The sequence below is a fragment of the Buceros rhinoceros genome, unplaced genomic scaffold (assembly GCF_000710305.1).
Source record: "Buceros rhinoceros silvestris isolate BGI_N320 unplaced genomic scaffold, ASM71030v1 scaffold18716, whole genome shotgun sequence".
Lineage (NCBI taxonomy): Eukaryota > Metazoa > Chordata > Aves > Bucerotiformes > Bucerotidae > Buceros > Buceros rhinoceros.
The window spans coordinates 7,395-24,135 of record NW_010418311.1 but is presented as its reverse complement, the minus strand read 5'-3'; the positions used below and the strand labels follow the sequence as shown (position 1 = coordinate 24,135).

The following is a 16,741-nucleotide window of genomic DNA, read 5'->3' as shown; positions in this document are numbered from 1 at the left end:
GGACAGCATTAAATTTATGTGTCTGTACTATGTGATCTAGGAAGCTGTATAGCAGATATGATTTATAGTGGCTATGATCATAGAGTAGATATGATCACAAAACCAAGGTAGATTAAAAAAAAAGGAAAACAAGGATTGGATTTACAATTGGGAAAAGTAATTCTCTTATGATTTGATTTGGTGTGGCAGTAGAGGTGCCCCGAGGGGGAAAAGAGAAGCCTGCCATGTGGGGAGGTGTTGGGCTGAAGCTCAGAAATTCCCCTTGTCAGGGAGGGGTGAGAGCCTCCCTGGTGTCATGTGGATTGCAGCTTTCTCATTCAGTGAGGCACCCATTGCTCTCTCCCTGTCTGGCATCTCCAATAACTGTGCTGAAACTGTTTTATGGGGAAGAAGGAAGGATTTGTTGTTTGTGGTTTTGTTTTTTTTTTTTCCAAATCAGATATTAAAACATTTTACACATCTGGGACACAATCTTGAGAGGTTAAATTTACAGAATTGATTTCAGGGAATTGCAAAAGTTGTGCAAAGATTCACAGGGTAAAGTATTGCTGGTGCAGTACCAAAGTCAAGAGCAGTCATAGCAGCAAGCGACATTTGTAAAGGGGGATGAAATTAGAAAAAAATACATAAGGAAAATACAGACAAGAGGCAAATCCTTTGTGTTATTTTTCCAGCAGAACTGATCCTAATCCAGAGGATCTGAACAAGAGAGTATTCATGAAGTGTGTTCCTCCTAACCGTTTTTGAAAATTTTAGGTTCTGCAAGTCTGTATTGTGGCATAATTGGTTACAACAAACTATAGATGGAAAGGTTTGGGAGAACAGGACATTTGAAATCAAATCTAAAGACTGTATTGCTGTGTGGTCTGCATGGTGTACCCATGAGTATGTTTTCAAATCTTGTTTAGATTGGTTCATTGCACAAGATGTCTGACACTTCCAGTCACTGTAGTTCAGCTAGTCACCATAGTTCAACTAATGCTCTACGGTATCGCAGCAGCTCTGGAGCATAGAAAAGTTGGGGTCTGGCTCCAGGCGTGTGATAACCAGCTGCTCGTTCTTTCTGTATAGGGGCTGTTGAAAGTCTGTAAAAGCATCTTCTCCAAGAAATGTGTTCTCCCCTTTCTTAATTATAAGATTTATTGCTGTGTGCGCTGTAAAGGACGTGGTTTTCGTAATTTTAACGCATGTGGGGATTGTGTAGCTTAATTAACATGTAAATGGGACATTTGTCTTAGTTATCTAAGCAGAAAACCTCTTTTGAGGAATATGCCTCTATTTAGAAAGCAGTTTATTTGTTACAGGCTCGTAGGCCAAACTTGTTCAGACCTGGGCTCTGAAAGCAGTGGTTAGGCAGCTCGCTGCAACTCGTGCCTGCTCTTAAAAAGAGAATAAATGACTGTTTTGAAAGATGATAATCTGGGACTACTCCTGATGGTTTTTGAGATGTTTTTGAGAGATGATCTAGTTGTGTAAGCACATTATGCGCCCCCCCTCCCCACCCTCCGCACACACTGGGATTCCCTCTATAAAGTGGTGAGCCTCCATTAATTTGAATCTAAGGGACTAAGCCTTAATATCTCATCATCTCTCATCTCTAGTATTTGAAGTATATGGGTGCTCAAGTGAACTTGGCATGAATGCCTCCTGTCTCCCTGTATTTGTTATTTCCACCCTTCAGTACCTGTTTCTCAGGAAATAAATGCTGTGTCAATAGCTGAGCTACCAGAGGGTACACTCAAAAAATGGGGATGGCCATAGAAATACACAGTTTTGCCTTCTTTCCATTTGGTGTCTGGGGAGACAGTACTGAGTGAAGATGCTTTCAGAGACACAAGTGAACTTGACTCTGTTGCTGACCCTTGTTTGAGCTGGGGTCTTTTGCTAGAGACCTTCAGAGGCTCCTTGCAGGCTCAATGACTCTTTGAACGAGGCCACGCAGTAGCTGCTCTGGTCCTCACTGAGTGGACAGTTTGGGACGTATCTGTGAGAGCTGGGGTTAGTACGTAACACAGGGAAAACTCTTGTCTGTGCTTTCAGTAGAACGTTAAGATGTTGTATAGTCTGGAGTTAAACACAACAATATGGACTGTCCTGCTCATGGAAGAAGGATGGTTAGCACTATCTTCTGGTTGTTTCTAGCTCTCAACTGCAGTGCCAGCGTCTCTAATGTTTCTATTGCTGCACATCAAGTCGTCTCTGATGTGCCATCCTCTTGTATGTTACCTACACATTGTCCTTAGGTGACACATCCTGTGCAGAAAAAGGCATCCCCAATCTATTCATGTTGGAGCTGTGTCTGCTCCATAAGCCCTGCAGAGTAGTGCTGTATTCCCTTCTTCACCTCCTTCAAGAGAAAGCTGTTCTTGCAAGCTGTTTCCAATGCCTCGTGGAATAGGAAAGTAGAATCTGTAGGAGGAAGCAATTTTCCCTGTGACAATGCATTATCCCCACTGCCTGCCTGCTGTTAATCCACATAAATATTTTTTTTCTTTTGTTCATAGCCTGTGTTTTTGCTGTGGTTGTCTAAATACGCAGATCACTCAATCTTTTCCGAGGATGTTACAAAGTGTGGTGCTTACGCTGCTCCTGTTATGAAGTGTTAGAGGTCATAGCTGCCTGCAATGCATTTATCCTCATTCCAATGAGAGGTAAAGAAAAATGAGACAATATCCTGCTAAGTCATAGAGGTCTGCTCCATATTTAAAAGGATGTGGATTTAATTTTATCCCTCTTTATTGTTGCCTTTTCAGGAGTTCTGCTTGGTTAGGAGTGCAGGTACACATCAGCGGTTGTTTTCTTTACAATGAATTAATAAGTCAGAAAATACATTTTCTTATAGCTTACTGGCATTTCCCTCTATGGCACGATACAGAGCAGAAAGTAACACGGCAGAGATGTCTGGAAGTCATGAAGTCCTTGAATGCAGAGACTTTTTGCTGGGAAGTGAGAGAGTTATCTTTGACTGTCTATGCAGTCTTTTGCAATAGTACATGTGCTATGTTGACTGTCTCTGACCAAAAGCCATCTGGCATAGGCCCAGCCAAATAAATGCAGACTCCCTTTGAATTTATTTTCAGTTCAGAGTGATGTAGATTAAGTTCATGGCTACAGGGACTGTACAACCCTCACTCCTGGCATTTTGCACTGTAAGTGTTTTTTGGAAGGGAAGCATCTTCTGGTGGTGATATATTAAGCTAGAAGCTTCCAGAGGAAAACCTGAGCAGTAAGAAAGTCTAATGAGAACAGGATAATGCTTTGGGTCCTTGGCCCTTAATCTGTAGGAAGGACATCTGTGTCAGGGGATGGAAACGTGGCAAGCTGCATAAAAATTAATTTGCTTCTTATAGTTGCTGCAAGTCAGAAGGGTTTCACTCCCTTTTCATGATCTCCTCTAAGTTTCTAGCTCTAAGTATATGGCTGGGCTCCCTGTCCTTTACCTGCAGATAGCTTGTTAGGGGCTTTACGGATAGAAGATGGAAAGGCTTTCCTAAATACTTCTGGTTTAGAGAAAAAAAATTACCACAACAGGGTGTCTTTTTCCTAATGGTGTCTTCACTTATGTATTTCCGTCCTAGGTATTTCAGTGTTTGTAAAGACTTCTTGAGCCTGTCAAACAGCCTCCTTGGAATGGGTTAGGGGCGCAGTTACAGAAACTTCTCCCTCAGCAGGGTAAGAAATCACAGCTGCACCTAGTGCAGTGGCCAGCTGGGCGGTGTGGCTGGCACAGGCTCTTCTTTCAGTCTTTTTAACACTGATGAAAGGTACAAGGCTGCTGTCCACAGAAATGCCAGTGCTTCCCTTTCCTGGCTAGCATGTAGATGAGGCAGAACAGAGGGTTGAGACTTCTTGTGCCTTCTCAGACTGACAGAGTGATAACAAAAATATTGGTTTCTCTAGTGGTAGCCTGAAGTTTATTCAGTGCTGTGATGGGCCATAAACTCAGCTGCAGATCTCTTCATTCTCTTGTTGGCTTAGAAAAAAAGCATGTCCTGATCTAAGCAGGATTCCTGAGCTGAACCTTGATACCAAAATACTAAGCTCTTAGCAACTACATCCTTTGTTTTGAAATTTGGGTGAGCTGGCAACTCTACAAATCTTGAAATACAAAACTGAGCTAGTGAGCAAAACAGGTGGGCAAATGTGTGATGAGCAGCAGAGGGATGAGAAAACCCTCTTAAGTATACACTGTCCAGGGTTATCACTTGGTTTAGCTGTCCTAGGTTCATTAGTAGTCACACGTCTGAATTTCTGTACTCTATAAACCTATTCAGGACCAGAATTGTTTCTTGAGTGGCCCCGTCTATATGAAAAGACACAAAACAGGCCTAGAAAACATGCCCTGCAGAGAAAGATTGATTAAGTTCTGGTTCTTTAACCCAAAGAGATTGCTGAGGGGAGGCAGCATAACGGTCTTCAGGTGCTAAAGGGCTGCTGCAGTGCAGAAGGAAATAATCATCTTTTCTGACCAGGACGTGTAGGAGAGCAGCCATGGCATACATTGCCAGGGGAGACTGACTGTCGAGTCTCTGTGGCTGAAGGCTTTATACATAGGTTAGCTGAGTCTGTGAGAAATAACAAACGTGGGTATGGGTTTTCCTGCCTTGGGGTGTTAGCATGGACTAAGTTCCCTCCAGCTCTGTGCGATTCTGTTACATTTGCTCAGGTTTCTCCTCCAGCTGGAACATCTGTGTCTTGTTCTTGCTTTAGGGGTTCTGAAATGTCACCAGGAATAACACTGCTTAAGGGAAAAAAACCCAACAAGAACAAAACCACAAAAAAACCCCCCAACCAAACCCCAAAAACAATAAAACAACAAACCACAAAAACCAAACTAAAAACATGTGTTAACTATCTTTCAGGAATTCAGTTCAGGATTTCTCACACCTGTGAAAAAGCTCATTTGGTAGATGTATCTCTCAGACACTCTAAGGCAGTGCTGTGGCAGGGAGCAGGTACCGTGTATCCCATAGGTATGGTTTGGTGGCTTTTTTTTTTTTGAACCTGATATATGTTAAACTTGGAGTGTAAGGGGAAAAGGGAGAATGATCAACACTTTCTACTCATTGACACTTCGCTGATTTGCTTTTGCTTCTAAAAATGCATAATTCATTTTTACAACTGCAGGATGAAGCTCTGTGATTGCAGAATTTATTGCCCTGCTTTTTCTTGGGATTTCTTCTTTGCAAATTCTGTGATGCCTAGAATGATGGTTCAGCTCAGGCTGTGTATTTTCATGTGATGAACAGTAACTTGATTGCCTTCTCTCTGTTACCCTTAGCTCTCTATTTTCAGGAGACCCTGTGACTTCCTGGAGTTGAGGTGTCTGTCCCTCTTTCAGATGTGGTCAAAATGAGGGTGAGAAGTTTGTAAGCTCTTAGGAGGAGGTGGGGACTGAGGCACTGGATAACTATGGGAACATCTTCCCCTTAGTAAAATCATGCTAACAGCTCTGTGTTGATCCCTTCACAACCTCTGTTTCAGTGGCTAAAAGAGGAAACACAAATCCAGCTGAATGTATTCACTGACCTCAACCTTGACCTGACCAGCACTTTCCAAGAAGTACATCCTCTCTGGGCTGCTCAAGGGTGGTGCTGTGTGCAGCTCTGACTAGAAGAGTCTGTCATTCAGGCCTCATCACTGTTTCTAAACTGACACTATTCTTTTGTGTGCCACAAACTGTTTCTACAGGGAGATATTAAATAGGCTGGACTCTTCAGCCTGGAGAAGAGAGAGCCAGGCAGGATTGTGTGATGAGGAGCTGCATGAAAGAGGTGAATAAAAACAACAACAAAAAAAGCTGTTTCCCACAAATTCAAATCTTACACAGCATCAAATCGGATGTTGTTAGATGCTGTAGAGGTCAAATGTAATGGAAAAAAGTCAGTAAGACATGCATGATTCCATAAGCCAGATTGCTGGAAGCTGACGAGTTGTTCAATGGGATGCTCTTAAACTTATTTCATCAGCGTCTTTGCTGTGACATTGTCAGAGTAACGAAATTGAAGGGGAGGCACTGTTGATCTGAAGTGAAATCTGGAGGTAGGTGATAATCTTAGGACTAGGAAGCCCAAGTTCCTTAGTGTTTTAAAAACATCCTTTTCATTGTGGGCAGCTCTTTGTACCTCTGTTGTTCAAAACCAAAATATATTTTATCGTAGCTGTGCTAATCTCAAAATACTTTGGCATCTAACTGTGAATTTTGCCAAGAACTAATACTTTCTGTACTGTGTTTTCTCTTCCTACACGGCAGTGGAATAGTGGGGGTGTGGGTCTGTCTGTGTGTGGGCAAAAAATGGAAGGGTGTAGCCTAGGGGAAATTCAGGCAGCCTCTCATTTAAAAATAAATGAAATGGGTAGGAAAACAAATATGCAGATGCTGAGAATTTGGCCACACTGTTGAGAAGCTCTGGGATTTCCCGTTCAGCAATTGGCTGGAATGCCAGATTTTGGGACTAGAAATACTAGCTTCAGTCCTAAAGCTGAGTTTGTTGTTTACTGTGGTTGGCATCCTACTGAGAGAATAGATGCAGGAATGTGGTCTCAAGAGTTATTACAGCTCAAGAGTTGCCATGGATATTAGGAAAATATGCCAGAAAATCATCAAACCTCAGTCCAGAAACACTGTGGATTTCCAGCCCTTCATCATATGGCACAGATGCTCCCTTTGGGCTGAGCAAGGCTGTCTGCTCTTGCACCAGATGGACCCCTTGGAATACTGCGGCAAGGGCTGTGGTGTTGCCTGCAGCCTGTAGGCATTGGCTGATTAATCTCATCCACTTCTTGCATGCAGTGGGACTGTGTATGCAAAGAGGTACGATATAGTGTGGTTTCCACTACCAGCTCCTCTAAACTCTTTATAGGGAAGTGCTTAGGAAACATTGTAGTTGGGATAGCTTGTGCCAAACAGCTGTTGTAAGGGCAAAGTTATTTCTGTGAGAGGTGTTAAGTCAGAGGAAAGTCTCCTTTGCCCCTCAAGATGGTGCTAGACATACACTTGCTTCCACCAGGCTTTTAAGACACATCCTTAATGATGGTGTTGGTTACATTAATGCTTTTGAACTCCTCAACTCCTATCACAAAGGATGTGGTATTTAAGTTGACTAGAGACAGATAAAACTCAAGGAGGCTGAAATTTCATATGATTCTGCTATTCCTGACAGGGCTGAAATAACTTGAAACTGTTGACTTGTTCGTATCAAAGTTTACCTGGGAGGGCTAAGGCAGATGCAGAAGCACAGTGTTGTACACCCGTCGTTGTATTGTCCTAAGTTCTATATGCCACTTGCGCCTGAGTATCTGATACTAGGTAGTCTTGGGATTAAGAAGGCCATTTAAGTGTTGAACCTGTCATTATTTGTAAGTGAACTATGCGAGTAGTCAGAGCCGCCTTTCCTTTGGGCTCAGATTCGCATGAATGCACAGATAAATGCATGCATCGCTCTCCCTGTCTACAACTGCTAGAGCACTTTAATCTGATTGCTGCAGTTTGTGTTGATTTTGCGCTGATGAAGCTTTGACTGGGTTGTCCTATTTTTACTTGGCTGGCACCCTGCCCTCGCTATAGCAAATACTGACAGTACTTGTCAAGGACAACACTGGGAACTTCAGTTCCCTCAAGTGACCTGGGGGAGGGGGGAAGAAAAAAACCCGAATGATGCATATTGAATCCAGCTTGGCAGATGGGCGGATGACACATCTTGCAGGACATCCTAGGAATTCCAGATACCTGCAATGAGAAAACAAACCTGACCTCAGATATTTTCTTGTGAATCCTGGCAGTGTTTCATCTCTGTGGCATCAGTGGGCAGGCACAAGTACATACTGATATTGCCATCCTTATTAAACCAGGATTCATCTGCATATTCCAATTCTCCTAGCAAATACAAATGGAGAGAGCAGCATGTGGTATACATAATAATCACTGCGATGGGATTGGCGTTATCAGCTCACCTCGTTAGGGAGAAACATACTGAGTTGATTCATGAGTTTGCTGCCCTGGACTACTGGACTTAACGGTGTGCAAAGAGCGTCCTTAATGCCTATCCTTTTAATCCTATCCATGTTTTATCTGTGAAAATTCCTCATAATGTTTGCTAAATAAATTAAAGTATTCTCTTTTCTTGCTAAATAGAGCTGACCCTTAAAATCCTGCTTTATGTCTGTTTTGTTTGTAGATTCCATTAGCTTTTCTTTCAATTTTTACTTGTAAGAAATAGTCATAAATTTTGACATTTTCTTCCTTTTCTTTTAGCACTGAACCTAACATTGGTTCATGTGTTGTACTGTCAAAATGGGCCTTTGGGAAATTAATTACTATTGCAGGTGAAGGGTGTTAGAATAAATCCGATGAAATCACAGACTCTTTTTGCATTTCCCAAATCTCCTCTAAGATTTAATGTACGCCCTGCAGCAGAAGTCAAACTTTATATGGGGTTTTTTCCACCTGAAGTTGGCCATGCAAACGAGAAAATATCCTTGCTAATTATGCCCGGTGAGTTTTAATTTTATTTATTACAGTCCCAGGCTGGGATTGAAAAAGCAAACACTTAATATTCACCCCCACAGAAATACCTGCAGTGCCTTGCAGAAAGAATAAAATGAAAACAAACAAAACAAAACACAAACCCCCCACAATTTGGCATCCATTCTTTTCATTCTTTCTCATAGTCTTATTTTTGTTATTTGGTGTCTTCTCTGCAAAAATGACCATTGTTTTATAGTACAGATTATTTTTCTTTGTGGGAAATCAATCCTCTTACATTTCCCATTGGTTTATACCAACAAGTCAGACATTTGTAGATATGCTCCTTGAATTTGGATGGTGATCAGAGCTCGGACAAATTGAAGATGTAAGAGGGAATATTGCCTGTCCTTTTCAAAAATATTTCTAAGTAGATTTGAATATTGTCCACCTATATCTCCATCATCAGCCAAGACAAAGGATTTAAACTGCACACCTTCAGACACACGAATCTTTTTCTAGAATTTTTCCATTAGAGGCTACCTACATACAGTCCAGGATGTCCTGCCTGGTTCTAAGGATCTGATGATCCAGGTTACAGTTCCGATATCTCATGTCACCTAAAAAATATCTCTTCAGTCCTGTGAGTGACCATTTTCCTCCCTCACCTTTTGTCTCTCTTGCCTTTTAAAAAGTAGTCTCCAGTGGACATATTTACAAATAGTGCAGGGCACACTGAAGCTTCGTGTCTCCCTTCAGTTTCTATTTTAATTAAGGAAATTGTGAAAAGGTTTTGGAAACTGGGGGGAAGAAAGTTTCCCTTTCTCATGCTTGTGTCGGTACTTTGTAAAACACTGACAATTTGCTTTGTGCTTGTGCAGCAAAAATTACAATATAGTTAGAAATGCCTCTTTCTTTGTCATCAAATTGCCCTTACAGATTTTGTCTTTTTACTTTTTCTCTCTCCTAAAAACCAAAGCAAAAACACTGGAAATAATGATGTGGAAGGGGGAAAATCCAAACTGTTTTACGTGGTAGGGAAGGAAAAGGTGAGAAAGGTTTCCTATTGGCTTAGTCCCTTGTACAGATCAATAGAGAGTGGAAGAAATAGTATTAGAAATAGAGGGATACATGATCTTCTGTGAGAGTTGAAGATCCCCTTGGGTCCTTCCCAGCAGTATGCACCTATATTCTCAAATTAGACATGCTAACTAGTGTAATTAAACCAGTGGAGGTAGCTCATTTTGGAGTGCGAATCTGGGAAACTCCCTCAATACCTCCAAAGTTTTGGGGTGGAAGGGCAAGATGTGGAAAAACCAAACGCACCACCAGCCAAAACCTGGGTGTCAGATTTACAGTCCCTGTAGTTCTGAAGATGAACCCCCCCATCTTCTCATATCTATTCTAATCTTTGAACCTAGCTGAATAATGCAGGTAATGCCAGAGCTTCTTTCTCTGATAGCTTAAGGGCTGATTGACAATGAAGTGTAATAAAACCACGTAAAACAATTCACTGCCTTTGGACTGGTATATGAGCTTTGCACTGTCAGATGAGCTCGGTCTGTGGTAGTTATAAAACAAGAATATGTTTGTATAAAGCAAAGCGTCTGTAAAAATAGGCAGTTGTAATGCTACCTCTGAAGATGGAGGAATTTTCTGTCCTTTCTGTGACTTTAATGTGCAGGAAGGGGAATGCTAAGATAATTTGGACAACACCGTGAGTTGGTTTTGCCTGCCCTGCCTCCATTTTAAGGCTTTTTGTTTTCCCTGACTTTGTCTCATACCTGCAAGATCAGCTGTGGAAAACAAAGATTCAGGCCCATGAAGGGCACACTGGTCTGTAGAAATACCGTGTTTCAAAGCAGAATAAAGAGATTCTTCAGATTCATCTGCCACGCTCACATCACCACATCTTTACCGGAGATGAATCATGTTTTTAAGTCTTGCTATTTTCCATATAAGGTTGTTTGTTTATTTTCATGTGAAGCAAGAAAATGGTGCTGAATTCAGGTCTCGTTGACCTGATGCCACTGCAGAGTAACTAAGAGTGGTGCTCATCTGGTCCTTTAAAAAGTGTTAGTAAATGCTGTAAGGGGTGATGAGAGAACTGGTTTGAACAAGGTGAACTCCTTCTTGTAACTGTAAAGACTTGCACTTGGGGGAAGATGCTGAAACTGGAGACAGCTTTTGTCTTTGAACACAGAGCAGAGGGTTTTCCCACAAGTGCTGGAGAGGGGTTTGCCCTCAATGAGACCCTGTGGAGAAAGAAGGCAGTTTGAAGGCTGATAGGGGGCTACTTAAGTGGCTTTTGGAATTCAACGTGAGTATGGAATTGAGTGTCTGGAGGCACTTGAAGAGAGTTCACCCTCGTTGCTATTCCTTTAGGGTCAAAATTCATGGGATGTGCAACCCCGTGGTAAATTAAAGGCCAGCTATGGAGATGCATGTAGGATATAATATCCTGTCCTTGTTTGTTTGATTTTTGCAGATGGCTTTTTTGCTTTTGCTTTGTAAAATGATGAATTCTAAATGGAACAGCTGTCTGTACAGGATGGTTTATTTGTTTCTCTTTTTTCATTTTCAAATTTATTTATATAAAATCCTTTCTGCTGATGCCAAGCCAAACTGTCAGCACATTTACCTCTGTTAAAAATGTAGGAGTTCTAACAACAAAGCAATCAAACCTTAAAAAATTGTCTTTTATCTAAGGCATAGCTAACAGTCTCTTTTCCCTTCGCTGGAGCCAATCCCAGCACAACTTCCTCCCACAGTTCTGCCCCAGCCACGTGCCTGAGGGCAGTTGGCATCAATGTTCAGATCTTCTAAATCTTGGTCTCACAGCGGTAACCGAGTGCAGATTCTGAGAACCAAGGCAGACAACAGTGGAAATAATAAGACATTTTAAAAGTTCAGTCATCAAGTTTTGCAAATATCAGAAAGAAGAAAGCCTAGCTTTTTCACAAAGTATTAAATGACAAAAAATACCTTTTTTTTAATTTTTTTTTTTTTTTAATTCAGTGTGGTAGAGTAAATGATTTCCAGCATGGAAAAGAAAAATTGTATTTGTTTATGTTAGTCTTGTTCTGTTTGTACTCCATGACTTTTCATAACATAATCAATTTAGGGAAGAAAATGTAGATGGCTTAAAAAAGGAAATTCAAGTATGCCACAATATTTTTTTTTTTTTTTAAAGTTGGGTTTCAGTTTTCTGAAGTTGCAAGAGGAAAGAGACGCTGGGAGGTGTGGTGATGAGGAGGGATAGTTTGTTGAGCAAAACAACAAACAGATCTGCAGAGTGTTTAACTCTTTTGCAGCCTGTCTAAATATTTTTTGTATTCTTTCTCCCTTCCTCTCTCTGGTTCTAGTAGCTCTCTTTTCTCCCCTCAGTTAAGGACCTAGCCTGTGGCTATTTTGCCACAGACAGACATCCAGGGGAAAATAAGAGTGGAATGTGCTGCAGTGGTACTTCCTTTTCTAATCCTCTCTGATCTTTATTTGTTTTCTCCTTGATAAGTCCCCAAAGTTGTTACAGATTGTTGATGTAGTAACACTGGTGGATTTCTCTTCAAAACACTGGTCTGGTCTCCCCTTGAACTCGTTTCTTGTATCCAAAATAACCTTTGGCAAAGAATTTTACAGATTTATGCTTGGCAGAGCAGGTCCAAAATTGTTGCAGTTGGCCTCAATCTATTGAGTTTAGTAGAAAGGCACCAGTTTACCGAAGCAAAGTATAGGCTCTTACAGTAACACCATCCATTTCATCAGACATGTATGCCTACTATATGAAGCCATCCCTGTTAATGTTACAATTTGATAATTATATGTGAAATAGCTGCAGCCCATAAATACGAAAACATGGTGAAATAGAACGAATTTGAGATAATATTTAGGCAAATGCTTTCTTCATAGAAAAAATCTAAATGTATTGTGTTTTCTTCTTATGACATTGTTGTGCTTTAGGGACTTAATTGTTAGGGTTAGGTGTATAATGTGTATTGGCAGTCTTAATATTGAGGATGCATGATCCTTTATTTCTTTCTCTCTCTGATAGTTCTCCTTTTTTCCTCTTTATTTAGGAAGAATAGTGATTGGTGCAGTCAGTATGTGTTATGCTGACTATAACAAAATCTGATAGGTGCTTATTGAAAGTACCAGGTTTATTTCCAGTCAAGCGTAACATCAAAAGCATAGAACTCCTTCAGCCTTCCCACTTAAAGGAATTTTGTCATTGTTATTTCTTCATCATTCCTATCAAAGGGCCAAATTTTGCCCTCTAATATCTCTGCAGTTTGTCCTTTGAATTTAAGGAAGCGCACGTTCAGTGTTGGAGGTGAATGTTTCATCTAAGGGCAGCGAATGCTTTTGTGCGCCCTATGCGTGTTGCTCACTTAAATGGCTAAGGTGTGTGTTTTTCAGCTCGACTGAAGGAAGGAAAATTTTATTTGCTTCATGTATATTTTTTTCAATAAGATTCATGCACCATTATATATCCTATAAATTACTTGGAATGTGGAAGATCGGAGTCCCTGGTCCATCACAAACTGTCCTATGCAAATCATTAAGTTTTAAAGTGTCGCCTTTATGATACTTGCAAAAATTGAGTTGATCTGTTTATTTGTTTCAATTGCAAATAGGTCAGGGACTGCCTGCTGCCAATTTTTGTCTTTGAACCCTTCTGTGATACCACTGCAGTTTTTGCTAGAATTGCTTGATTCTACTCGAATGGAAATATTAATTTATACTTCAAAATACATTTATTTAAATTCTTCAACATGAGGATCCAGGACAGTTAACAAATGGAATAATCTGTGATTTATACGTGCCTTGATTAATTTTAATCGTAACTATTTTCTAATTTTGAGTTCTCTGACAGTTAGGATAAATTTTGCTTCTAATGAAGACACAACTGCTCAGTTAGAATGGGATTATGGTAATTACTAGAGTTGCAAAGAAATTTGTTTCATAAGCTCTTAGAAGGGTTAGTTATCTGACCAAAAACAAGATCAATGCAACCGGTGCTAATTAAAGCAAATAGACTAAGGAATAAAAAAGGCTTAATTCTGAATTTATGAATATCATTAAAAGTTTACAAGGCTAGTTCCACTTGCGCTTTGTGCATTGTTGGGGAAAGAAAAAGTGTCTGCATTCGTAAGACAAGAAGAAATGAGAAGTGACCTTCAGCTTTGTAAAGCCTTTGAAAGAAAGCTGTTTTAAGGGAATAAATGTGGGTAAAGCTCTGATACAGGCCTTTGGCAAACCACAAATGACTAGTAATTAGCTCTACTGCATTGGGTTAATTAATAAAAGGTAGCTTGAAATAGGCAGAAAGCATATTTGTCTATTACCCTGATGATGTAAATTATGATAACAACATAGTACTGGGTTTTTTTTACCTCTCCAAAGAACTTTATTAACATCAGATGTTTCTTGTCACCAGCACCCCTGTGATGTGAATATATCTACTGCTGTTGTACAGGTGACATAAATGAATGTTCATTACTAATAGCAGGTAGAAGTAAAAGCATTATGCTGAGGGAAGAGTAGGCATAACCAAAGAACAAATATGAGCATATCTGCTCCTACAGGCAAAATTCATATATATCACCATAGAGCTGTTGAACCACTGTTCATCTCCTGCAGCTTCTGGGAGAGTTGCTGGTTTGAGGGAGCTGGCACGGTCCTGCAGACCATAGCTGGGTGCAGAGCATGCATCAGCCAATCCTGTTTGTGCCATTTTGCTTTCTTCAGCATCAGCCCAAAGAATCTAAATCTCTCTTCACCGTCACCTAGAGCAGATGTAATGGCAGAGAGGCTGGCTGGGCAGTCACTGTACCAGCAGGGTGTTAGACTCTGTTAGATGATTTCCCAGCATGTCATTAAATGCCAAAATCTCATCGCTTCTAAGGGTTCCTGCCTTGTAAACCAAAAGTTTTGGCCATCCCTTTTGTTTCTTTCTTGTTTTAGAAACAAGGTGTTCTCTGCAGTACTGAAAAAAGCTTCCTTGTGAGCTGGAAACCCAGACGTGCTTTTCCCATTCTCTTTCCTCATTTTGTATTTGAGCCCAATGATTAATAGAAGCCATAACCATGATTTTTATGAGACCAATATATCTTATAATTGTTTTAAAAGATGTTACAGATAGTTATAAATAACACCCTTTCTTCTTTAATTTCTTATGTCTCTAATATTTGAATAATAAATAATTTCCCTAATAATTAACACAAATTATTATTTCTTATTAACATTTTTATACAGTCTTCATAATTTTATGTACAATGGTTTAAATAGTGATCAGGTAGACCTAACTTTTAGAACAAATCTCAGGCTCACACTTACACAGATGAGTATATGTATGTATGCACTTAGTTGCATGTATCATATTGATGATGAGAGTTTAGTCTGATAGGCCTCTGTGCATGAACAGATTTCTTTAGATTGTCAGTGTCTGGCAGCTCTAACCAGCCTTGGACTCTGAAGTTGTTGAATGCTTGGCTGGTGGAGCTTGGGAATCTGGTGAAGACAATGGCTGTTAGTGACATACAAGTTTTCTGCTTGTATAAATTAAATGTGTTCTAGTTGTGAAGATTCTAGAAGAAACAGACTGAAAGCCACAGTTAAAGGCAGTATGCACAATGAAGTACAAACAAAATTTCCTAAGGATGAGATTAACGACAGTAAAACAATCTTTTCAGCTAGTACAAATCTAGGTAGCCTCAGTTACTTCATCACTAACAGCACTAAAAGATCTGGTCATAAAAAGGGTTTTGAAGCTCAATTTATGGCAAAGCAAACCCTAATGGTGTGCTGGCAAGTGTGAGATAAATTGATTGCCTGTTTTCTATCCACCCACCCATCACAATTTAATCAGTGTATAAACAAATTACTTTTCAAAAGTCAAACATACAGCGTAGAAGAGATTATCTAATATACAGTAAGGGGAAAAAGAGAAAAGGAAAGAAAAGGCAAACAAGGGACCAGTCTGTGTTTCCATTTAAGCTGGTGTAACTCCATTGCACTGCCTGCATTTACACCCGTGCCGTTCAGATCAGCATTCACTTCTTGTCCTGGAGACTGACTTCATTTCCCACAGCTTTTGTTTCTGTTCACTCCCCAAGCTGCATGCTGTTGTGTCTCTCTCCTCTTTTAATCGTTTGCTTCACGATAATACTTTAGAGGCATACCAACCAAAATGAGGGAAAGGAGGAGAGTACAGAACTTGTAATTGAAGCACATGTTTTCCCTCTCACTTCTGAGATTTTCATGCTGTTTCTGTTACCACAGATGTAGCTTGGCCTAATTTTGATAACAGTGATGCCTGTTTAATCAGAGAACAGGGTATTCTTCTTTGAAACAAGATTTCAATAGCATTTTCACCTGTTACTTTTCCTTGTCTGTGCTCGGAAGGTTTGTGACACTTTAATTGCTGACAAGTGGAGGACAAGTGGAATGTTTTTATTGAGAGAGATCTTTACTTACTTGCTCGATACATTAAACGTTGTCTTTAGTGCTTTTATTTGAAGTGAATCGCAGATCAGAAGAATAAGTAATTCTTTCAGGTACCATACGGTAATTCAGACCTAGGAAGCTCTTGCCTGAATGAGGAGTTGAGACAGTTTTATAATTATTTTTTCCAGCACATTATTTTTACAGAATTTTTTATAATTGATTAATTTTTTTTTTCTTTTAAACTGTTTCCAATTAGATGTTTACCCAACTACTGTGAACACGGAGGAAAATGCTCTCAGTCCTGGACCACCTTTTTCTGCGATTGTAATGCTACAGGCTACATGGGAGCTACCTGTCATAACTGTAAGTAAACCCACATGTACACTGTTTTCTATGACCGCTGGTAAACTAGAGAGGAACTTTGTGAGAGGTTGTAGAATGTAACATGTCCTGACATGGTTTGAACAGGTTAAGCATTGGGCTCGGAATGCACAGGAATCCATTCACAAATATGCATGTTTCTTGACAATTATTTTTAACAAAACCAAACCACTAATTTTGACTAATTTTCCTCATTTTTTTTCCTCATATTATAAATTGATTTGGAGAATCTTTAATTAATTTATGTTACTTACACATTGTAGACACATTGAAAATTAGCCATTTAGTTGAATTTAGCTGGGCTGAACTGGGTGATTTTAATCTGTGTTTGGGGCTGTGTGTCAATTTTAGCACTTTGTTCTTAGATTATCTGAAAGTTCATGTTGCAAAAGTCAGTTTTCTACAGTTTATGATTTCGGAATTTTGCTGAGCTATTGTTTGGGCTGCTGC

The 16,741-nt window shown here is 40.0% G+C and overlaps 1 protein-coding gene across 1 annotated transcript in view; it reads left to right on the top strand.

Moving 5' to 3' along the window:
* LOC104495526 (contactin-associated protein-like 5) overlaps positions 1-16,273 on the top strand; it is a gene marked incomplete at both ends in the record, with an annotated part of 47,803 nt that extends 31,530 nt beyond the window's left edge. Inside the window, one exon of the mRNA XM_010138502.1 lies at positions 16,167-16,273. Coding sequence (XP_010136804.1) covers positions 16,167-16,273 — 107 coding nt within the window. The remainder of the gene's footprint in view (positions 1-16,166) is intronic.
* Positions 16,274-16,741: the final 468 nt, after the last annotated feature.